Source organism: Camelus dromedarius, chromosome 26 (genome assembly GCF_036321535.1).
Source record: "Camelus dromedarius isolate mCamDro1 chromosome 26, mCamDro1.pat, whole genome shotgun sequence".
NCBI lineage: Eukaryota > Metazoa > Chordata > Mammalia > Artiodactyla > Camelidae > Camelus > Camelus dromedarius.
The window spans coordinates 20,872,650-20,896,862 of NC_087461.1; the positions used below are offsets into that span (position 1 = coordinate 20,872,650).

General features: G+C 51.7%; 1 protein-coding gene across 16 annotated transcripts in view; it reads left to right on the forward strand.

The window, feature by feature from the left end:
* The first annotated feature begins 2,974 nt into the window (after positions 1–2,974).
* The window catches only part of LOC105099564 (partitioning defective 3 homolog), a 535,951-nt gene continuing 514,712 nt past the window's right edge, over positions 2,975–24,213 (forward strand). For 9 of the 16 annotated variants that reach the window (XM_064479502.1, XM_064479498.1, XM_064479501.1 and 6 more), the window contains exon 1: positions 2,976–3,145. In XM_064479502.1, the coding sequence (XP_064335572.1) occupies positions 3,026–3,145 (120 nt within the window). In that variant the 5' untranslated portion in view covers positions 2,976–3,025. Of the gene's footprint in view, positions 3,146–24,213 lie in introns of all 16 variants that reach the window. The other 7 variants (XM_064479503.1, XM_064479507.1, XM_064479509.1 and 4 more) reach the window with 2 other exon arrangements.

Genomic DNA, 24,213 nt, shown 5'->3' on the forward strand with positions numbered 1-24,213 from the left:
TATCAGTGAAAGTAGATTATTTGTGAGGAAATTTTATGCATTTGAACCAAGACACGGAAGTGTCTGCTGTCTAAAATTAACACAGCATTAGTTTTTCATCACTGACTAATGTAAAGGGAATCACTGCTTCTAGATAAACTAGGTAGATTTAAATAAAGCTTTAAGGCTTTCTCTGGTTAGTTAAGATGTTAACACAAAGACATAATTGTTAACCCTATGATCATATTTTTGAAAACCTGTCTAAACCCTTATTAACTACTGACTAGTGGAAGGGATTGGTGGAGATAAGTGGTACCTGTGTGCTCAAAAGCAGGTCTCCCCCCAGTACTGCCATAAACTTGTTGCTGACACTTAGTGTTTAATGTCTTGAATTGCAGTTATGGAAGTAGCTGTCTTATTCTAAACTCTATATTTTTCTTCCTCATTTCAAAAATTCTGCAATGCTTAGCCAGTGCTTTCCACGTGGAAGGTCTTCTCCAACTGTGGGTGGAATTGGATTTAAGTGAAATAGCTCAGTGGTGGAGTGAGTGCCTGCATAAGGTCCTGGGTTCGTTCCCCAGTACCTCCAATAAATAAATAAATAAGTAAAAATAAAGCCTAACTACCCCCCACAAAAAAAAGAAATTTAAGGAAAGGTGCGGAAGGTTTAGCTCAGTCGTGGAGTATGTGCTGAGCATGCGGGAGATCCTGGGTTCAGTTCCCAGTATCTGCACTAAAACACACACAACATTAAAGTGACATGAGTATAGATCTGAGAGCCATGAGCTGGGTTCCGGCACTGAATGGTGGTTATCACCAGCCCAGCGATTTCCCTGAGTCTTGGGCTCCTCCTCCTCCCTTCTCCAACCCTCCCGCAGCACCATCCTTTGCCCTCCTGTCTTGACTTTGTTGCCCTTCACCTAACTGGACTCTACCAACTACACACTCCCATGTGGCAGCACATACTAAGTGTCTTAATACATTATTTTATTTTTTAAATTGAAGTATAGTCAGTTACCATGTGCCAATTTCTAGGGTATGACACAATGTTCCAGTCATGCATAAACATACATTTGACCCTTGCCTTGAAAATATATTCATTTTCATATTCTTTTTTTTTTTCATATTCTTGTTCTTAACACATTATTTTATTTAGTCCTCACCAGTTATGAGCTGGAGAGCGTCAGCCCCACTTTTCAGCAGATACAACTGAGGCCGGAGAGGCACTGGGCGCCGCATCCAAGGCACTCTTCAGTGGTAGACTCGGGAGCTGAACCCAGATCCCCGCGATGTCCAGTGTGCTCTGGCTCTTCCTGAACTTGCCTTTCAGCTAGAACTATTTTGAGAAAGCCCCTCCCCAAACAAAGATTAAAACAGAAACGTCTATAATTATCAGTAATTGTTATCCTGGATCCAAGTTCTAATTCAAGGAGCAAGAAGACCTCAGCAAGAGCTGTCCTCATTGTCACAACCTTAATTATTGGATAGACATGTTGAGCGCTGCGGCTCAACAGACGTATGAGATCCTTTCCTGGGAGTGCGTGCAAGGAAAGTGGGCTCTCTTCTGGGTCTGCCTCAAGTTTCCCCTGGGGCCTTGGGCAAGTGCTTTCAACACTGGTTAGTGTCCTGGGGTAAAAGATGGCACAAGGAACCTACTTACGGCACTGCTTTGCCAGGACAACTGATTGTGTTTGTCAAGGGCTGTGGATGAGAGGAAGCACAACGTTTTATATGACAAACTGCACCGCACCTGGGGCAGTGGACTTGCGGGGACCTGGGAGGCAGTTGCATCTCTGTCCTGTCTCCTTATTTTAAGGTGGGAGGTGGGCGGCCACCAGCTCTTCCTGCTCTGGCCAGAGGTTCTCCTGGAGCTCACGGAGCGGTTGGTGCTTTCCCACACCCTAAACACGCGGACAAACACGACGAGGGCCAGGACTCTGTGGATATCTGCCATTCTCTCAACGCAGTGACACAGTGGTAAGGGACACTGAGTCTGAGCGCCACAACCGAGACACGGGGAGCGCCACATTTCTTGACTTGATCCCAGTCCCTCTGAACTGTCGCTATGGGGCCACAGGCAGGTAGCTCCTTATGGAGCTGGGTTCCTCTCCGGGTGAGGTGCCGGCGTTCTCAGCGTATTGTTCACAGCTTTGCGTCAAGATTGCTTGGGTTGCAGAATTTTAAGAAATAAAATGATCTGAGTTGCTGATACTGGAGTTGTGCCCGTTGAGGCGAGCGGGTCACCAAGGGGTCACGGGGCTTCAAGGTAAATAGTGGCCTCGGGAGAAGGGCCTTCCCCCAGCAGACCCCTCATTTCTGCCGGTGACGCGTAGCTGCCTCGACTCCGCCTGGCCGCCGGGGTGGGAGGCCCCGGGCGGGAGCACCAGGCCCTCTGGGGCGCGATTCCGCCCCTGCCCAAGCGCCCGGGGAAGGGGGTTCACAGTGACAAAGGAATGGGGGCTGTAGAGAGCACGCGGCAGGCGGGGGGCGGGGGCGCGCGCCCGCGGAGGGAGGTGGCCGTGCGCCCCGCCCCGCACCCCGGCGCCTCGCGTGCTCAGTGTTGTGGGCCCGCCGCGCCCCTCCCCTCCCCCCTCCTCCTCCCCGCCCTCCTATCCCCTCCCTCTCTGCTGCGCCCCTCCCCTCCCCTCCCCTCCCTGCTGCGCCCCTCCCCTCCTCTCCCCGCCCCTGGGGCCCCGCCTCTCCCTGCCCCTCCCCGCGCCGCCGTCCCCTCCCCCGCGGCTCGGAGCGAGCGCCGCGCCAGCGCCACACGGCCCCGCCGCCGAGCGCGCCGACACGCCGAACAGGTGGCCGGAGGCTGCGGCGCCGCGCGGGCACAGGCGGGCGAGCCCCGGGCCAGGCCAGGCCAGGAGAGGCGAGGGCGGCGGGCCGGGCATGCGAGCCGAGAGGGCCCCCGGCCCCGGCCCCTAGCCTCCGCCCGCTCCCGCCCCGCGCCCCGCGTGCAGCCGCCCCGGGCCCGGGCGCTCCGCTGCTCCGGCCGCGGTCACCGAGGGGGCGCGGGCCGGCCCGCGGCGGCTGCGGCGGCGGCATGAAAGTGACCGTGTGCTTCGGAAGGACCCGGGTGGTCGTGCCGTGCGGGGACGGCCACATGAAAGTTTTCAGCCTCATCCAGCAAGCGGTGACCCGCTACCGGAAGGCCATCGCCAAGGTGAGGGGCCGGGGGCGGGCGGCGGAGGGGCGGGCGGCGGAGGAGGGAGCGCCGGGATCAATATGGCGCTTCCTGGAAGGGGAGGAGGCGGGAGGCGGGGAGACGGAGCGCGCGGCGCCTGCCCGGCCTGCGCCCCCCGCCCGCCCCCCGCCCGCGCGCTGGCCGCCAAGTTCCCCGCGCCGGGCCCCGCGCCGCCGCGCCGCCTCCCCCGGGCCGGGCCGCGGCGCCTCGAACCTCCCGGGAGCCGATCCCGAGCCGCGCCCCGGCGCGCGGAGCCCGGCCGGACGCGCTGCCTCCCGGCCGCCGGCTGCGCTCCCGGCTCCCCGCGCAGGCCCGCGGGCGGAGGCCGGGCCCGGGAACTTTTCTGGCGGAGGAGTTCGCTCCCCGCGCCAGGAGTGGCTCGCTGGGGCCCCCGGGCGGGGGGCGCCCCTCGGTGCCGGGCGGGGGTCCCACTCCCACTCCCACTCCCACTGGCTCGCAGGCTTTGCTGGAGCCCCGCACCTCGGTGCCCGAAGTTGGTCCCTGGGTGACGAGTTTCCCGGCCAGCACCTCTGCGTGGACCCGTCTTGCTCCATGCGGAGCCCGGGCTGCGGCGCCCGGTTCTGGGGTTGAATAGATTTCCCTCTTTCCTCGCGGAGTGATAACATGGTCTGCTCTTAACTGCGTTCCTCTACAACGTGTCAGAAGTGAAAAAGCGTTTTGTTAAATTGTTTTATCGTCTGTGTCTGTTTGACAACAGCCCACGCCTCCCAGATTTCTCCCAAGCACCTGAGGATATTTCCTTTTCCGGAGAGTAATGTCGGGTGGAAAGCACATTCACTTTTACAGTTTCCTTTTTGTCCCCGACGTTGGAGTGGTTTGGGTCCTGTGGGTTTTGGGGCCGCAGGTGAGGGGGACGGTGGCTTTGTCCGCCTGATTGAGTGTATACGGGGTGCTGGGGTGGCGTTCTCTAAAGTCTCTTTGAAATTTAAGAAGAAAAAAACTTTTTACACTATTTTCAGTACAGAGAAAAAATAGCATAAATTTGGCCTTTTAAGGATAATCTTAGCGATGTTTAATTACCTGACAATGGTGGAAGATGTTGACCTTAATTAACTGTTTTAAAATGATACACTTGGTTAAAGTTTTTTTTAGTGAAAATCAAATAAAATTTGTGGAAATTGGGCACCTGTTTATCTTGAACCTCTGTGGAGGGGGGAATCCCCCTGAACCTACATTTAGCATTTTAAAGGATTGGCAATTTGTGATTTGAATGTTCTGTGTCAATAATCGGGTTGCACATGACTCAGGAAACCAACAAAATAAATCTTGAAAGGAAAGAGAAATACAATAATGTATACTCTGCAGTGGCTCAAGTTCCTGAGGGGCGGGAGTGATCCACATTTCTTTGCTTACATGCTTAATTTAAACTTTACTTGCTTAAAAATTAGTCATTTACATGCTTAAACATTTACATGCTTAAAATTAGTCATATTTTGTTATGCACCCGATGCATGTTGGTTGAACAGCTTGTTTGGGAGACACAGACGTAGTTGTTTGATTGAGTCGTTTGTCCGTTCCACAGGAATTCTCCAGCACTTACTGTGTCCAAGGCACTTCCCCGGGGTGCTGGGCACCCCCGGGACCGGGAGAGTCTGGGGGAGAGGCTCCCTATGGACCTCCAGGTGAAGGTGGCCGGCCGCGCAGCTGGCGTGTGGCGATGCAGTGGGAGCAGATGGCGCGGGGATGCCGGGCAGACGGAGCAGAGAGGCCTCGGGGATAGGGCTGGACCTTGTTCTTAGGTATCAGCGGTGGAGGTTTCACAGTGACCTGGGAGCGTGGTCGGCTCCCCGGGAGAAGAGCTCAGAGCCGCGTGTGGAAGGGTGGGTGTGAGAGTGATGGCCTGCTGCAGAGGGAGGAAGGAAGGGCGAGTCTCAGAGTGACGGTGTTGTTGGGGTTGGATATAAACGATTCAGGGATGATTCAGGGGTTTCTAGAATTATTAAAATTCTCTTGAAGTGCAGCTCACAGGTCAGCAGGTACATTTTAAGATGGGTTTTGTGTTCTGCAGAGTAGTCACCGGCTCACAAGACTGCTGCCTCTCAGACTGTCTTCCAGGTCCACTCTTAATTTTACCTCTGAAATGATTAGGGAGTGGCTGAAATTAAACAGGAGTCACTCTGCCTTCTCCCACCCGCTTTAACATGAGTATGGAGCAAACACATAGTAACACTTACTCTAACTTTTATTCTCTTATCTCTTCCTTACCCTTTACTGTTGAGTAGAACATGATAAATTCTGTGTGAGGACCTGGGTAGCTGTGGAGTGGCATTTGGTTGCTAGGTGACAGGTGCCATGACGAGCTCCCATCTGGTGGGGAAGATGGGGGAAGAGCATGCTTGTGGCTTTGTGTTAAAACCGACCAAGGTGAAAAGAGAAAAGACAAACAGGAAAGGGGAAAGAAGGATCCTGAGCGTCTAAGCCTTTCTCTGCAGAGAGCATTTTGTGGTGTGGTGGGGCTAATTTTTTGACATTGTATTTGAGTGGTTTTCAGGTTAAACAAGTCAGTTCTTCTGGGCCATGGAGTGGTGTGACTTAATACCAGAAATGTTCTCAGGAAGCAGATACTTGAAGGCTTACACTTACTTGTAGCATTTTTTTCTTCCTCTAGTGAAAAAGGGTTTTCTGTTTGTGATCACTGATGGGTGCAAATGTTTTGGCTATTGCTTCCCATCCACCCATCCTTGTCCAGACCGTCTCTAAGGAAGGTGCCCTGCTAGACTTCAAGGACCCGGGTACACGGACTTCTCTGTGGACGTGTCTGCGGCCCGGCTCCCCTGTGGTCCCTGGTGGACACAGGTGCAGAGTGCCACCTGCCCCGGCTTTGTGGTCTGGTGCCTTGCTTTCTCAGGGCTTTGATGGCCCCTTCTTAATTCTGAGGGGATCAGGGCAGGCCTGAGATTTCCCATTTTTCCTGCTGTGCATCCAAACTCTGGCTAGGAGAAAGATACGAAAATCTCCATGCTTGGTTTTTGTTTGTTTTTTAAAAAATTGTTGATTTGTTGAATGGCTGCTGTACAAATCTCATGCTTTATGAAGAAATGTAAGACTGAATTCTTACACTCAAGAATGCAATCTAGGAGGCAGGGTGAGTATATTAGACTGTCAGTCACAGGAGAGCAGCATTGATCGGTAACAGGGTGGTGCAGACGAATAGCAGTTGCTTCTGGATTTCAGAGATGGGAGGGGTCATGGTGGCGTCGGTGGGGGAATCTCATGTAATCACTAGGGTTTGCCTTGTGCTTGGTAAGTGGGAAGACTGGCCTTGGTTTAGGGCAGTGCTTCCTAACTGGATGGTGGGGTGACCTCAAAAGGCGCCTGCCTGGCTGAGGTGTTCTGGTTCTGTGGGTCAGCAGTGGGTCCAGGCGTGTGGATATGGAGTGTTCTGACAGGTGTTGGGGAGGCATTGCAGGAAGGGCAGCGGTCTGAACAAAGGTGATTGGGCCCCAGGGCTCTTTGGCTCCTGTGGTGCCTTCGAGTCCGATGGTGGGGCGGGACCAAGCGGAGGAGGACGAGGAACACTGGGGCAGAGCTGGGGACTCCTGCCGTGTGCTGGTGCAGGACAGGGCATTTGGGCGGGGCAGCAGGTGGACCAGTGCTCCTGCTCTTCAGTAGGGAGAGAAGTGAGGGAGGGGCGTGGCTCTTAGCTCACTCCCCATCCCCCACAGCCCTCTTCTGCGGGGGGGGGGGTGCGACCTTTGGATTGGGTTTGAAGACCTAGGTGTTTTCACCATTTGACCTTGGGCAAACCAGCCCTACAGAGCCACATTGTCTCATCTCCTAACCGGGTCGCTCCCTTGCAGGGTTAACGTGAGTCCTGAGTGGGGTGATGAACAGGGTCCCCTCGGTACTGCATGTGGATCCCTAATATGCTTTACTCACCACGCAGTTTTACTGCTTCTGAAACTCCCCAGTGGTCTCCTCTTCCTGTTTGGTCTTTGCTTAAGAAGGCAGTGTGTAGCTGAACTAAAGAATGGGTAGAAATGCTAATCTTTGCCTAAGCAGCACCACAACCAGAAGAGCAAATTGTGTGTGTGTGTGTGTGTGTGTGAGAGAGACAGTGTGTGTGTGTGTGGTGGGGGGCAGGGGACATAAAAGTCATGGATTTTGGCTCTAGGTTGATTTCTGGGCCTCTGCTGTTGGGGCCACTGCTTCTGTCCTTCAAGTGTGGAAACCTTGAGTTATTTACTAGCAGTTTGTTGTTATTTGAAAAACTTAAATTTATGGACAGGAACTTTTGAAAATGTGCTTTCCTTTTTGGGAGGGAGGGATGTTGATTACTAAAACCACATAAGTCATGGTTTTTATGGAAAATCTTGTGGTTGGTGTGAGACTTTCTGTGAGCAGATGGATTGACTGCATGTTGTTACACATTTACAAGCTTAACTGAAACTTTTAGGGACATAGTTATATTGTTGCAGAGTTTGAATGACAGTATTTTTGAGTAGTGAAACGAAATAAAATTTATTATTTCATTAACATTTTCCTGCCTTCCCTTTCAAAAAGGAAAAATACACGAAACGTGTTTGAAAGTCTGGCCTTTCTAAAATGCACATCTCGGCGAACTCTTCTACACCCGCTTTCCCTCAGCAGGGCCTGCCCCCTGCAGGCCTCCCCCCACCCCCAGCCTGTCCCTCCCCAGACCCCACCCCTGCCCGCCTGGACCGCTGGCACTTGCTGCCTTTGTGCAGCATTTTCGGTTTCTTCCGCCTGGAACACGTGCTCCGTGCCTGCTCCAGCCTAAGCCCGGCGCCGCGTGCCCAGACCGCCCGAGGTGCCCCTGCCTGGGGCTTCCCCGGGACCCCCCCCCCGCCCCAACGCCTGTGCGACCCCCGGGAACGGGCTCTGCTGTGGGCGCTTCGGGGCGCTGGCTTCAGGACAGAACTGCCTCTCGGCCCGCAGGGGAGGTGCGCGCTTGAAGGCGGCGGCCCTGCCCGGCCTGGCGGGTAGTTGTGGGGGAGGCTGGGGTGCGCGCGGCGTGGGGCACACACATCACGCGCCTTCCCACGCGAAAAGCGCACTTTCACTTTGGAGACTGTACAGTTTTAAGGACTTTAAGGTCTGGCATGTTCGGCATATTGGCACAAAGAGATTCCAACTCAAACTAGGATTTCGTGTGATTTTGGAGTCCCTGGAAGTTATTCTTTTCTGTCAGCTATTTTCAGGGAGTTCAGGCTGTTTTTCAGACCAGGCAGAGGGATTGCCCGGTGGTTTGCATTGGGCCTGGTTCAAGGGCAGGTGGCCAGGGCCGTGCAGGAATCTGGCCCCGAGACACCTGTGCTGGGTCTGGCGCTTCTCATCCTGTCAGTTGGGGCCCGTGGGTAAGTGCCAGGAGTGAACAGAGACGTTGAGGACCTGAGAGTTGCAGAGGGGGTGCTCTGGGCTCCTGCTGAACGTGGAGGAACTGGGCACGGAGGTGACATTCAAAGTCCCACTTATGCAGACGCTCCATCTGTCCTGGGAGGTCTTTCCCTGCCTGTAGAGTTGGATGCAGGTGGGTGACAGTGAACACTTGAAAGGTGAGCAGAGCCCTTTGCATTTTTTTCAAGGTTGGAAAGAAATGTGTAAAATTGGTCCAGGAAGGTGCTTCTCACAGGTGGGGGTGCTTTTCTGGGGGCGAGGCCCACACTGTGCTCTCCTGGGCCACCCACACAGTAGTCATGGCTGCCACCAGGGTCACCCGCAGCAGAGGGGGGGCTCAATAAATTTATACCTTTTGCCTATTTTTGGTATTTTTTTCTGTTTTGCATGGAGAATAGAAAAACCTTTATGAAAAGAAGTGCAAAGTTCTGTGAACATGGTAGAAAGGTGATTGTTTTTTGTCTTTTAGTCATTATTTTATCCTGTTAAAATTGTTTTCCATTTGGAAGGATTATGTAAAAATGACTTTCCTCTGTAGCTATGTCTTCCTGTGTGTGGCCTGCCGTCTTTATGTGGTTCGTGCGGCTGAATACTACTTTTGTTTATTCTTTTTTCCTCCATCAACTAATACTGGAAGTTAGAAATAAAATTTCAAGCTGCATTCTAAATGACTTGAAATGTGAATTACTTATTTTTTCCTCTTAAAAATAACCCCCCCATGCATGAGAAATGAAAACACGTGTCTACACAAAAACATGTGGATAAACGTTTGTAGCAACATTGTTCTTAATAGCCAGAAGACAGAATAACCCAAATGTCTATCAACTGAACAGAGCGTGGTCTATCCATACATTAGAAAATTATTCAGCCATCCGAAGGATGAAGCTCTGACCCGAGTGTTACCAAAGATGAACCTTGCAAACGTTGTACTACATGAAGGGAGCCAGTCATGAAGTCCATGTGCATGGAAGGTCCAGAACGGGAATAGTCGTCGCCAGGGCTGAGGGTCGGGGGTAATGGTGAGTGACTGTTTATGGGGATGGGGTTGGTTTTCTGGTGATGAAAATGTTCTAAATTTAGACAGTGGTGATGTACTAAACATAATTGCATTGTACACTTTAAATGGCTAAATGTTAAATTACATCATTGCCTCAAGAAAGATGTTAAAAAGATAGACTACATTAGCTATTGTGAACAAAGCCCCATTTTAAGGTGTTTTATGTGCTGAGAGTCCCATAAATCGTGTTTTTCTGTGTCAGAGATGCTCAAAAACCTCAGGTGAAGGCTGGCTACTTCTAGGAGTTTTCCATAGTGTGTGGACCTGCTTTCTTAAGCCGCCTGCCCTACCCTGTGCTGTGCAGTAAGCCTCTGAGTCCCCAGTCCCCCCGGCCCCTGTCAAGGCTTCACCAGCTAACTGTTCACCTGTTCTGCCCTGTTCTCCCCACCTGAGAGTCCCGCCCACCCAGCTACCAGCTGCCTTTGCAGTTGACCTGGACGCCCAGAGATGCCCATGGTGGAAGAGCTTTTCCAGCTTTTGGTTTTGGTCTGTAGTTTCAAGCTTTGGCAGATCCCACAAGCTCTGTGAGCATCACTTTTCCCATTTTCATCTTCCCACATTCAGAGGTTCCGGGCTGGGCTCCCGCTGTCCGTCCCCCGAGCCACAGAAGCCCTGAGTCTGCGTGGTTGGTCTTGGTAGCCTAAACTGAGAGGCCTGGGGGTGTGCAGTGCCTTTGCAGACAGGAGAGCCCCCCCACTGTGGAATGTCCCCCTCACTCACCTCCTGTGCAGTGACGGGCGTGTCCCCGGGGCAGGCACACGCTGTCTGAAAGTTAGGCTGTTGTCCCTCAGCATTCCTCGCTGTCTTTTAGGGTAAATTACATGCTCAGAAGTGACTTGTGGCCATTTCCTTTGTGAAGTGTAGCTAAATGTGTGTGTGGCTCCGCATGATCCGAGACGCGTGGTGTGTGCACGCACGCGCACTCACACCTCCGTGTTCTTACGGCGGTGCACGTAAAGCGGTTTTAGAGATGACGGTCAAGTCGGGACGTCCCCGCCTGTAAGGCTCTCAGCGCTCAGACACGGCGAGGCGGCCTCCGGGGCTTATTTTCCTCCTGGTGGTGGTTCTTCTGGTGGCTTGTGTTGCTTCCCTGCGGATTAGAGAGCGAATCTGTATGACAGAGTTTATGTTTCTGAAAAGTCCTCTTTGGGAAATTCTGTGATAAAAATCAATGTTTTCTTTTCTATGTTTATTTCAGAAAACAACTTGCTATATGTCAGAAACCTAAAATTGCTAAACACTTAAATATGTTGTATTAACAGATCAAAACCACTGAAGAGAGTACAGATTCTGTGCAGCTGGCTGGTACGACACTGAGTGTTTTGATTTAGTTCTTCAAAGTCTAAAGTAAAAAAACTGGGAAGTTTTTTCATGTTTGTGTTTTAATTTTTTTTCTAAATCTAATATTAAAAACCAGAATTAAAAAATATACCATTTTCCAGGGAACACACGAAGGCATTTAAGGTGTGTAGCTTGTGACTCTGAACTCCAGTGTGCAGGGTCCTGTGTGAAGAGTGGCTGGCCAGGCTCCTGCCCGGCAGGGCTGCACCCTGAGCTGGGGTTCTCTCACAGCAGCCAGCAGCACCTGCAGAGGAGGGAGGTGGCATGTGCCGACCGCCACACGGGATGCGACTCATCACTGAATCCACTGAAGCTGAATGTAGGATTTGGCACCTTTACCACTTTGTTAGAGAGCTGGAAAAAACCTTTCAGACAAACCAAGAGGACCTCTAAGTGAACGTGCGTCACTTGGATGGATGGCTGTTTAAGCAGCTGCATCTGGAAAGTGGTGGTTTTTCAGCGTTTGTTCTGTCTGATGAATAGGAAATGGGTCATATTTTAAATTATAAAGCACATACTATCGGGAAATTTTTTTTTTCAAGGAAACCTGGAAAGCTAATAAAACCCTGAAGTTTTTATGGTGGATTCAGGTTTATCTTTTGTATTTTGTGACCCACTTCTTAGCACACAGATGTTTGCAAACACACAATTAGCTGGAGGTGGAAAGTTTGGTGGTGGATCTCTCTCTCCTAGGAGGCGGGCACTTCCCGTGACACACTCTGGGCGGCGACGCAGAGGAGGAGGTTGCATCATTTGTCTGAGAGCAGGATCAGTAACCTCTGGAAGCCCAGGATCCTTGGCTTCTAAAACCACATCCTTCATGGGATTGTTGAGAGTTTGAGGAGAGAAGGTGAAAAAGCATTGCAGGAGGTGAAACGGAGTAGCTGTTAGCTGTACTGCTCCCTTGCTTTTTGCTGAGAATGCTTTTTCCAGTGAAGAAGTGCTTCTAAATTGCTTCTTCTCATCCTGCTTAGAACTGCTCTAGATGTGGGAAATTGAATGTCTGGTGAAAAAGTTCTCCCTTAAACAGTTCTCAGAAAGTCTCTCACAACGTAAGAAACAAAATCCCACTGATGCTGGTTTAGTTGCTCCAAGGATGTCCACAGTGGAAGAACTTTTCTAGTGTTCGGTTTTGGACACAGTAGTTTTGAATTTTGGCCCGTCCCACCAGCTCTGTGAGCCTCAGTCTTCTTGCCTGTAATTTGGGAATGTTTTTGTTTGTTGACAGTAATGGAGATCAAGGGATTTAATGTAGATAATTCTTCTGTCATTTTATAGACTCTTAGTGAGTTTTAGCTTTTTCTTTCAAGTTTTACACGTAGATAGGGCCACTTTTAATGGCTAATTCTTCAAGGCAACTTGATTTTCATTTAAGATACCAGTTGTCATTTTTCAAGATGACTTGTTAAAAGGGTTACCACTTTATTCTTAAAAGTACTATAGAAATCCCAGTATTAGTACTTACTAATAAACCAGTTGGAAATCGGGAAAAAGAATGTTCTGATAACCCAGTAGTTAAAGCTGATTCTTCTGCAGATCAGGGGGTGTGTCTGTCTTCGTAGCTGTGCGCCTTTCTCTGCTATTAGCCCTTGTGATTTTTATAAAACACTTGCAGGTGCTACACTGTTAGATGAATGGAGATTACGTAAAGTTTCTTTGCTCTATTTACCATATTTTAAAAGGCATTGGTTACACATTTTCCATTAAAATCTTTTGAAACTTGGAAAGAGCAGCACTAGAAGTTGTAAGTACGATCGATATTTACACAATGCACAGATGTTTTAATTTAAAGACCCTTGGTGTTTATTAACTAGTGGGAGTTCTGAGAATCCCCTGGAGCTCAAAGAGAGAATCTGAGTTGTAAAATACAACGAGAAAGCCGGCGTTTTTGTGACCTCTCTAACCCCTTATTATATAAGCCTCTATAATTCACGTGCCCGTAACACTTCTTTACGCCTCTCTGGACCTTCAAGACGGTGATTTTGAGGCAGCTACTTAGTCAGCAGTAAGTGAGCAACAGAGCATCTTTTGCCTGGGTCGGTACACTGATTCGACTTTTAATACCTTAGTTCAGCTAAAGACACCCAGCGCCAGTCAGCTGGAAGCTTCACCCAAGAACTGACCTGTTCATCATCCGAGTGGGGAGTGGTGTCGGGGAGGCTTGCCTGGCTCTGGGTGTGGCTGGGCTGCGGAGTCAGGCCTGCCAGGTCATCACAGCCCACTGGCTTCGTGCTCCAGACCACCACCTCTTATTCGCCTTTTCCCCACCACAGTACTGAGACTTGTTTTCCTCTCTTGGAGGACTTTAAACAGCTTACTAATTAAAGCGGTGCTTCCTCCCTCTCAGCATATGTGTTTAGGGAAGTTGCTAAGTGGTGATTAAAATAATAAAGCTTATCTAGTTGTGCAAGACCCTGTTTGACTTTGATCCCTTCCAGTATTTGTAAACATTGTCTCACATGAGTGCCTTTGAAATCCAAAGCCTTTGTTTCATACAGGACGTGAGAGACATCCAGCGTGGGAGATTGAAATTTATACCCGTCTCTTCCATTTGCAGCTTCCTGTGTTTCGTGGTTTGTAATGAAAGTGGTGAGTGGTGCCTTGCAGAACACTCCAGCATTTCATAACAAAACCGAAGAGAAATAACTCTGGGGGAGCTCCCCCCCCCTTTACTGAGGTGTCATTGACAAATAAAATTGTGAGATATTTAAAGTTCACGCCGTGGTTTGATATACATACACATTGCGCAGAGCTCCCCCCATCAAGTTAACACAGTCACCGCCTCCCGTATTTATTTGTTTTTGGTGAGAAGATTTAAGTTTTACCCTTTTACCCGGGAGAGTTTTAGACAGAGCTTAGTCTGTTTTGACGGGTGGTTGGGGTGGGATTTTAGTCCAAAGCAGAGGCGTTTTGGGGACCGGGAGGGAAGCCGCTTCCTTTATTGATCTGGGGGAGTGGTACTTTCAGGTCTGTCTTTGCTTTCGGTGCAGAAAAGCTTTTCGGGTCAGGACAGATGACCGGAAGCTCTTGCACAAGAGGTGCTGTATCAAGGGCATTACTTACCCGCCCTTCAGGTGGGGGAGTTGTTGAGAAGGTACCCCGCACAGCGATACGCGTGGCAGCGATACGCGTGGCGTCTTCTCGGCCCCAGCTGACTGAGGAGCTTCCGGTGGGGAGGAGGGGCACAGGAACCAGTGGTGTCGGCAGACGCCCTCTTTATGAAGAGTGAAGCCTAGCGCCTTGGGGCGCTTTGTCTTGGGCCCTAAGCGCTGGGCTCAGCGCTCCAGGTGTGTTTGTGACTCCCAGGGAAGTTGCTGGTGTGCCTGCAACCCCGAGCTTACCGGGGAGGACGCTCGGGCTGAGGAGGGCTAAGGAAGTGGCAGCAAGTTGTGCGTCTGCTGTGACCTCCGGCTGCGGAGCCGGCACTGGGGCTGCGGGCGACTCGCTGCCGTGGCCCCCGCGCTTTAGGCGGTTGCTGCTCCTCAGCGGAGGGAAACGGGGCAGGCCAGGCTCCCTCGCCGCCTGTGGGCAGGTGCGCGGTGACTCAGCAGTGTTGTTCCGCACGCGCGGCCCCCTGATTGGGGCCCAAGGACGCGCGCTGCCCACGCGCGCCGGCGCCCCGTGGGTGCACGTGGTGGGCCCGGGTGATAAGGGGAGGGGCTTTCCAGCCGCCGTACAGCCCGGGTCTTCCTCCGCGAGGGCACATCGGAGGTACCCACGCCTCTGCCGGTCTTCTCCGGCCTGCCCGAGCCCGTGCACCTGCCAGGCCTCGAGCCCCTGCAGTACCCTCGGGGTGAGGTGAACGGTACCCGTCGGAGGAGAGAGCTGGGTTTCCGACCGGCCCCTGGGCTTAGGAAGAAGTGCCCCTTCGGAGTCGGAGCTGGCCGGGTCAAGGAGGCCTGGCGCCTGTGCGCTTGGCTGGACGTCGAAGCGCCTTGCTGCTCAAGTGTGGTCTGAGGACCCGCAGCACTGGCCTCGCTCCTTGGAAGCTTGTTGGAGCCGTGGACCCCGCCCCAGACTCTCAGAAGCTGCGTTTTAACCAGGTCCCCAGATGACTCCAGAGCAGTCGCTCTCCGCCCTGGCTGCAAGTAGGGGCACCCGATGCCCGGCCTTCCCTCAGGCGCGGGAAGCAGGTCTCCGGGGCGGGGTCGAGGGGTGGGGGTGTCCTGGGCCTGGTCTCAGTCCCGGTCCCGGTCCTTGTTCCAAGCTCCTCGGGCACGTCCCCGTGCCGCCAGGGTGGAGGACCGCTGGGTTAGCGCAGCCTCGCCCTCCGTGCTTGGGGTGGTTGTGTTGTGTTGTGTGACGTGGGACCTGCCGCCCCTTGGAGCTGTGCGCGGAAATTTCCGGAATACGAGTTGAGAGGATCAGCCAGGGCGCTCACAGGTTGGCCACATTCGTGACAGTAGCTCAGTCTTACACTTTCATTTCTGACTTTAAGTCACTCATTCCTCCTGCCTGTTCGGTTTGAGCTTTAGTTGTGGAAACACTTGACGGCGCCTTGGTAGGTATCCTTGGTCTTAGCCGTTAGCTTTTCACAACGCCTGGTCTTTCAGTGATGGAAATGAGTGAAAGGTCCAGGAGGAGCAGTAAAAAGACTGCACGGGGGTCGGGGGTGAGCGGGAGGAAAGGTCACACCAGTGAATCACCCCAGTTGTGTGAGTGGGAGGAGGTCCTCTGGTGCCTGTGATGTGGAGAAACAGGACAGCTCACACTTGGGTTTGGGTAAGGAGGGCCTGTGGGCGGTGGACCGAATGCTCCTTCAGCTGCAGTTTCTTTCCCGGCTTGCTGGTGGCTCAGCCCCGTGTGCTGGGGAAACCGTGGGAGAGGAGGCGTAGGCACACCCACGGGGCAGGGGCTTCCTCTCCTCGCTGCACACTCGGCTGCCTGGGATATTCCCCTCCGACAGCCCGGTCCGCACAGCCCAGAGCCTAAGGCCGAGGGCAGACACGTGCCCCTGAACCCGAGCACGGCTGGAGGCGCTGCCTGCTGCACCCCCCCCCCCCCCCGATCAGCTTTATTAACTTGAACGCAGCCTTGGTTTTGTGTTTCCTGGCGTCCTGGCTCCTGTCTCCCAGGTGTTTATACATCTCCTTTGTTACTTGAAGTCAGGAAGAGGGGACAGATGCCCGAGCTGTCATTCTTCATGTGGGCCGTCATCTGGACCATCTGCACGGGGGCCGGGCTCTTGGCATCCCTGCAGCCCTGGCCCTCCCCCGCTCCCAGGGCCCCTGGGGCCGCTACCGTGAGGCTTGGGCACTCATGGTGTGACCGGCGAGAGGTGATCAAGATGGGAAGCCATTTCCTCAAGGGTGCTTGAGAGCGGTAAAGTGCAGGTCTCCGTGAGGACATTTAAAACATTGTCTTCATGTATTCTGCAGCTCCAAGGACTTGCACTGAATCTTGCAGACCTGTTAGGAATTGCTTTAGTTAGAGGCATGATGTGTCTGGGGACAGTGCTCCTGTGAGAACTGTTTCTTATGGAGCAGTTTCAAATAGCACTTAACGATAAGTTGGTTAGTAACAATGTTGTTTAATAATCCACGTATATTTAGATGTTGCCGCATAACAAAGCACCCAGGACTTCATGGCTTCTTCAGTCAACGACTGATCACATCCCTGGATTTGGAGGGTTGGGGATCTGGGCGGGGCTCCACCTGGGGTTTCTCGGGGTCATTCTGCTGGCAGGTGACCTTGGCTGGAGGTTCCTTGTTCGCTCCTTGGTAGAAGCTGGGGTCTCCTGGGCCTGTTGTCTGGAGCACCTGGTCGTCATGTCTCCCATGTGCAGGGCTCAGGGCCTGGAGAGGATGTCCTAAGAGTCAGGAGAGGAAAGACTTCTTCGGAGACCTAGGCCTGGAGGCCAGCACAGAGTCATTACCCCTGTCTTCTCTGGGCCAGACCAGTCACGGAGCGGCCCAGATTCTGGGGTAGGGGACGCTGGCTCCGCTTGTCAAAGCCAGAGTGTCCAGAGGGGCTTGTGACCATCTTTATTCTGCTCTTGGGATGTGTGTGTGTGTTGCATCTAACATCAAATGTTTAGTCTTTTTATTTTGTGTCATGTTTTAAAATTGTCCTTTTCTTGATCTGGGCACAGCAGTAAAATGTATGTCCTGAACTTTCAAGGCTGACAGACCTAAGAAGTATTCTGAGTTCTTAACTCATGGTCTGACAGCTTTCCCAGGCTGTGCTGCAGAAGGAGACTGATGAGAACACGTTAGGTTACACGGCAGCTTCTCTGAGAGGTTCAGGGCGGCTGCACCACTGTAGATGCCTTTCCTGGAATGGTGAAGTAGCCGTGTGCACGTGAGTTCGTGTGCCGACGAGGCAGTGAAGTAATTTCATCCACCTGCTAATGAGCGCTGTGTAGAAGGCAACTCCTCCAGTGATTAGACTCCAGCTGATTAGAACTTGAGTGTGAGTCTTACTTTTCTAAGTCAGAATTCTGCAAAATGGATTGAGTTTTGAACATCTGATAATATTTTGGATTATATGCCATTTGCCAAAAAAGTGTTATGTTTAAAGAGGTTATTTTTCTAATGTGGGTTTTGTTTGTTTTTTGGTGGAAGCTTATGGGTATTGCATCGGTAGGGTGTTTCATTTTAATCGGCTAAATTCTTCATGCTCAGCAGAGACAGGCAGACATTAGCTGGTGATGGTGGCCACCCTCTGTGGCGTGGAATGAGGGTGGCACTGGAGGTGGGAGACCCCTGTCCCCTGTGTGGTGTCTGTCCATCCCTGAGTGCCCGCATTGCGGGGGCATCTCCTTGTGCTTTTGGGTGATTAAATGGAGTTTTCAAGGGTGGTTTGACCATATGTTAAATTCACTTTACTCATGCAGTTGAGTGCCCAGCCTTTGACCAGGGTGCAGCTCCACTGTAAGGCTCTAAATGTGGTTCATTCAGTTTTGCTTAAAATGAGATACTTGACGTGTAATTGGTAGGTGTCAGGCTTTGGGAATGAAGCTGTCCAGCCACCACTTGTCGAGGGTGTCTGCTACTCACGCCCCCTCCCCCTTGTGTGGTGACCCCCACATGTTCCCAGTGGGGAGGCTCCCCCAGGACAGCTGTCATTACCACACTCTCCAGTCCGTGTGGTCCGCTGGCCCTTCCAGGTAAAAGTAACCTGTGTTGGCCTGAAAACTGGCCCTGTCCCCTTCCCCTTTGTCTCCAGCACGTCTCTCCAGGTCCTGATGGGTCACCTCTCCAGTCTCCCCAGAGTTGTTCTGTTTCCCGGCCACCTTCACTTCCTGCATGGCGGCCCCGGCCCAGAGTCGCTCTCACCTCGGCCCCTCCATTCCTTCCTCTGTCCTGTGCCCAGAGCTATATGCCTTTTTGCTGAGAGTTGGAGGCTTGCGCTGTCCCAGGACAGACGGTCTCCTTTCCGCCCCCTAGGTGGCATTCCCTCTGCCTGGCACCACGTGCTGCTGTGCGGCCCTGGGGATGTCTCTGTCACCACCCTCCCCTCCCCCCACCCACAACCCAGGGAGGGCCAAAAATAGACATGTCCAGTTACTGGGATATAAAGCATCACTGTGCACACATGTGCTTCTTGAAAGGAAGTTTATAATTTCTACTGTTATTACATGTTTTATTACTTGTAAATAAAATTGGATGCACTTTTAAGAAACACGGCTTGTGTGTCCCATCAGGAAGGATTTCTGGTGTGTTCCTTTTGCTTGCGGTGCAGGTCCCAGCCCCCACCTCCAGGAGGACTGCTGTCCTTGCTGACAGCTGTGGCTTGACACTCTGGGCTTACTGTGCTCAGATGTCACCATGAAGATTAAGTGGGACATGCAGGTTGCAGGTGGTGGATGGCTTTTCCATGAAGTGTACAGAAGAGAGTGAAATTTATCCTTTGTGGAAAAACTGCATGACAACTGTGACTAATACTGGAGTTAATGAAGAAATAGTCCTGGTGGTGAGGAGCCAGACTTCTTTGTCTTTTGTAACTGAACCTGAGTGGGTATTCAGGTGTGTGTTTGGTGTTTGCTGTCCCCTGGGGCGTGGAGTCTGCCCGGCGTCGGTGACAGGGCAGGCGCTGCTGTGCTAATGACAGTGTCTGGATCGAGTGCGGGAAGCAAGCTGGCGGCTTGAGCTGGGTATGTGGGACACTCCTGTTTCCTTACTTCCTTCTAAGGGTTGGCAAGACCGTTCGGGCCCCGTTCTGTCAGGACTGTCCTCGGCCCTGTGCTGGGCACAGCGGGAGGTGCGTCGGAGTGAGAGCAGCAGGGCGCCTTCCACGTGGCCGAGCCTCCATCCTGGCGGGTCACCGGGGTGGCTGGACGGTGGGCGAGTTGGGGGCAGTTAGACAGCGGACCCGGGCAGTTAGGTGAAGCTGTCAGGCAGAGGCATTGGACCCGTCCATGTGTAGCCCTGGACGGTGTCTTGGATCTTCCGGCTCGGCCCCGTCCGTGTGTTGGGTCCTGACGGGTGAAGTGTGCCGACCCATCCCCGGCGCTGCTCTCTCCCCCAGGAGCTGGAGTGGTTCTCCAGAGGATCGTGTCCTCCCACCACAGCCCCATGGTGGCTCCTAGCACACCTTCCGGAGGGAAGTGCAGCGGGCCGTGGGCCCCGTGGCACCATCACTGCTTGGGGGTGCCGGCTGTGGCGGCAGCAGGCTCAGTGTCTTGGCAGCTTTGCAGGGGGTAGGTTTGGAGGTGGAGCCGGGAGGGGACGTGTCTGCCGGGCTGTCAGGGCTGCCCGGGCTCAGCTCAGGGCGCCCTGAACTGGCAGGTGGTCTCCTGCGTGACAGGTGCTCACTCTGAGTGGCGTAGGACCTCATAAAGTGGGCGTGTCTGGCCAGATTTAGGAATGATCTCACAGGAAAAGAGCTGTTTTGTGTTGACTGACTAAATGGAGGAGCAGCATTTTGAAGGAGAGTTAGGCCCCCGGTTCCTTCCAGTAGAATGATTTTCTGTTCTGTGATCTCTCAAACTGTCAGCCAGAGTGTATGTGTCTGGGTGGCGTCTGTGCCCCTGCGCATGTGTGGGTCCGTGTGCACCACGTCTGCGTCTGTGGGAGGTGGGGCGGGGGTGGTTCCTGGACTGGGTGAGCTCTCTAGTGAAGACTTGGGATTTATTTTATAATTAGAGGCTGTCTGTTGGTGTCTCCCAGGTAATAAATGATTCTCTTATGCAATTCAATGGATGAAAGAAATGCAGTTTCTGTTTGGCTCATTAAATATTTAAAAATTCATTTATACTAGAGTATGTTGCTGGAATATTTAAAAAAGAGGTTTATAGTAAAACTTCATTTTTTTCCCATTTTGTTTATATTCACTCAGCTATAACTTGATTTTTCCTGTTTCATGTACAGACTTCTCATTTACTTAAACTGCTGCATTGCATGAATGCTGGCTCTGCGGCAGGGCAGCTCTGGGGACGTGGGGTGGGGCGGGGCGGAGGGGGCGGGCAGAGCCTCCCTGTCCCCACCGCCACTCATCTGATCCACGTGGGTGCTCTGCTCTTGCCAGGGAAGTAGTTTCAGCCTCTTACCCTCTTGTTTGCGTGTCAGCTCCGTTACTGAGCATGGCTCCTTGGGGATCTGACTGGTAAATTAGCGCTGGCGGAGGAAGTGGGAGACAATGCACCAGTGTTTTATTTAAACAAACACATGCTACAGTGTATTTTATTGGATTTTGTCCTTTGAATGAGAACACCACGAGTAATCCTATTACAGCCTAGAAACTGCTTGCTCTGCCAGATTACAGGCTTCAGGCTGTGCGGCCGAGTCTTCGAGAGCACATAAGTCTTTAATAAACAGGGCCGTTTCCAGGTTCATCAATAATTAACCGGGGATATGACAAGTTTATCCCAGCCCAGCGCTGCGGCGTGTGAGCCGCCTGCGCCCGCAGACGAAATCTGCCTGTCGTTAATGTACAGATGATATTGTAGAACATAAGAAGTCACTGAGAGTCCCATCAACCAGAATAGTCTAAAATCTGAGCATTTCTTCTCAGTCTGAGTTTCTGTAGGTTTGTGTGTATATAAACATAGATGCCTTTTAAAAATAGTTGAAATCATGTTGCATGATCGTTACTACTTATTTTACGTGACAGATTCACGTTTGCCCGTGTCCTTTAAAAAATGGTCATAATGTTAAAGGCCATATGGCGTTTCCCTGTGTGGATATGTACATATTTATCTAGCTATCTGCCTGTTGTTGGCAATTTGTTACCCTGTTTTTCACCACTTAAAAATATTGTAACCATTTTAGCACATAAAAGTTGGTCCAGTTTGGATTATTCATTTAAATTAGGTGTGTAGTGACTGGGTGGGGAGCCCTGAGCTTCAGTGTGCGCGTTTTGCCATGTGCCGGTGCACGCCTGGCTGGCCCGGGAGGGTCTTCTTGCCTCCTCCAGGGAGACCTCCCGGGTCGGTGGGTGCACTTGCATCCACAGCTGTGAGTCCCTGGGCCCAGGAATGAGGGCTGCAGCCTCCTTTTGATAGTCTGTCCGCTGGGCTGTAATACCAGCACCCCCTCTTTGGAGATTAAATGAGAGACGTGTGTGAAGGGCGTGGCGTGCAGGCTGCCCAGCGCAGGCATTTGGTGCTTGGCGGTTGTGGCGCGGGCGACGGCTCTTACGTTCAGGGTGTTGATTCTCCCGTGTTAATGGAGCCGAGCAGTGGCTTTGGAGATGGACAGTAACCACGTCAACTTGTCACCCACTTTCAGAGAGACACACAAAGTGCTTCCTTGAACTGGGATTCTGTGTAAAACAGTTTGGCAGCCAATGTCTCGTATTAAAAAAAACCAAAAAGACCCAACACAACTCTTTTTTTCCTGAGGACGCTGTGTGGGTGGAATGCATCGGTGTCCTCGTGCCTAGATGATGGCCCACCGTGCCTTACGGACCCTGCAGGCGTTAGTCTGCACAGCAGGTGCCCTTCTGCTCTGTGCTTTGGGTGACATTTTGGGGCCACATTTTCCACAACGTTCCCTCCAGTCTGACAGGGTTATGATGGTGAAATTTGTTTTTTCTCCACTTAAGGACGCACACATTTCCTCTGCCTCTGTGTCGTCTCCCAGGATCCCTTCCATGTTGACTGAATGCAGGGATGCTGAGGTCATGCTAAGGTTTGCACCGTGGTTCCTCCCGCTGCCTGCACGCTCCCAGACCTCACGTGGACCAGTGATGAGGTCCTCTGGCCCTGGCCGTCCCTGACAGCTCTCCTCTGCCCGCTCCCCTTCTCAGGGAGGTGGCTGTGTGAGCAACACTGTCTTTTGTTAAGATTCTGCTGTTGGAATCGTCACTGTTTTGTCCTTTCTTGAGTGTCACGTTCCCGTCGTACGTGAAGGTTGTGTCCTCGTTACCTGCTGCGTTTGGATGCGTCTGTGCTGGTTTAGCACTGGTCTTAGGAGCTAGGTTTTATCTTTGTGTTCTGGACATGTGTAATAGATTTATAGGGATTTGTGTTAGGTTTCCAAGGATTGAAAGAGTTGTGAGAGACCTAGTGGTTTTCAGGTCCGTGACTCCAGGCTGGGTGCGGTGCTGGTTTTCAGATTGCTTGCTTTCGAGAGCGTTTCCCAAGCCTTGCAGCCCCGTGCCCTGGTTTTGGTGTCTGATCCTTCTGAAGTAGGGATGCACAGTAGTCACTTCTTCACTGAAGTCTCGTGACAGTTTTGGACTTTTGGAGACAAATCTGTATGTGCATTTTGGGAAACAGGTGTGCACAGGATCCTAGTTTGTGAAGTGGCAGGGAGTGTGAGCAGTGGGTGGATTCTGGGTGGATGTTGGAGCTGACAGGCGTGGCTCTCCCGCTGTCCCTCTCTCTCCTGCCAGCGCCTCCATTCCTTTCTAATCCCCGGGAGGTAACAAGACACCTCTGACTGTCATTCCTTCCTGTCGCCTGCCCCCTGGGTGGCAGTGGTGTTGCCTGCTTTCAGAATGTCAGGACTTCACCGCCCCTCGGAGCCACTCGCGTCCCCCTGAGGCTCTCACCAGTTGGGGTGGGTGTTTGTTTGGGCTCGTCCAGCATCAGATGCTCTGTCGTCACTTGGCCACTTTTCGTGAGTGATGGTGGGTCAGCACTTTGGCCAGAAGAAGTGGTCGACAGACGGAGTCAGTTGGGTTGTCCTTAAGCTGCTACAGAAGAATGGATTTCAAAGTGCAAAGTTAAGGAAATAAGGGGCAAACGATTAAAATCAGGGGTTTAGATTTCTGGGGTTTCAGAAGCATAACTATGTGATGCTTGTGCAAGTTTTTGGAGATTGAGGTTGTTTGCGATTTGAAAAACCATTCATTTTTAAAAGGCTAAAATCATTCCTCATTCCTCACTTGTGTGTTTAAGTAAAAATGTTCCCTAACATTCCAGGTGGCTCGACTCTGGACTGGAGGATCAGCCACTCCCCTGAGAGCACTGGCCGGTACTTTCCACATAAGTGTCTGTAGAACTGCAGTGCCTTGTCTAGCATGAGACAGTTTAGTATTTGTTCCTATAAATTAATTTAAATTCCAATATCCACTGTAACCATTTCCAGCAGTTATAAGGCAGTGAGGAAACTTAGTTGGTGATTCGATTTCTGGAACCAGCTTTTCAAAGAGGACATGAAGGTGAAGTCTGAGGAGTGGGGACCAGTAAAGTTACTATTGTGCTGCGTTTATTAGGAGGGTTTCACGCCCATGAACAGTTACGTTCCTACTCGACAGTGCAGGAAGTTCGGGATGCTTCCCCAGTTCCACAAGAGTAGGTAGGTGAGACAGGGAAAGAAAAGGGAGGAGAGTCTTTGAAAAGTACATTTGGAAACACCAGGAGCCAGTTCTCTCTGCCAAGACCTGCTCTTCTGTTAACACCCAGGTCTCTGTCGGGACATCTACCTGGGCTCTTTTCTTCCGCCGTTCCGTGGCGGGGCGGAGGGTGGGGGTAGGGTTTTCTGTGACTTTTAGGTCTTGCTATTTATGTTGTATGGCTTGGGCTACTATTAACTTTTTAGAATCCTTACTTTAAATATTAAGAGGGTGGTTATAAGAAGTGTAGCACTCTCAGGAACCACTTATGAGGTGCACATTTTACATTCAGTAAATATGCTTCCAAGTGGTTAAAAAATGCGCTAAATGATTTGGAAACATACTAAACCAATAACAATACTTGTTTTAGAGTGATGGAGTATGGTGGCTTTCCCTTTTTTTCCTTAAATTTTTATAGTGTGATTGGTTATGTTTTTCTGATACAGTAAAGCTCTTTACTCTTATTTTCAGTGTGCAAAAGGATTTATTATAGTCTTAAATAATATACACCCTGAGGCAATATTCCGCGTTAAAATTAAAGTCTGTC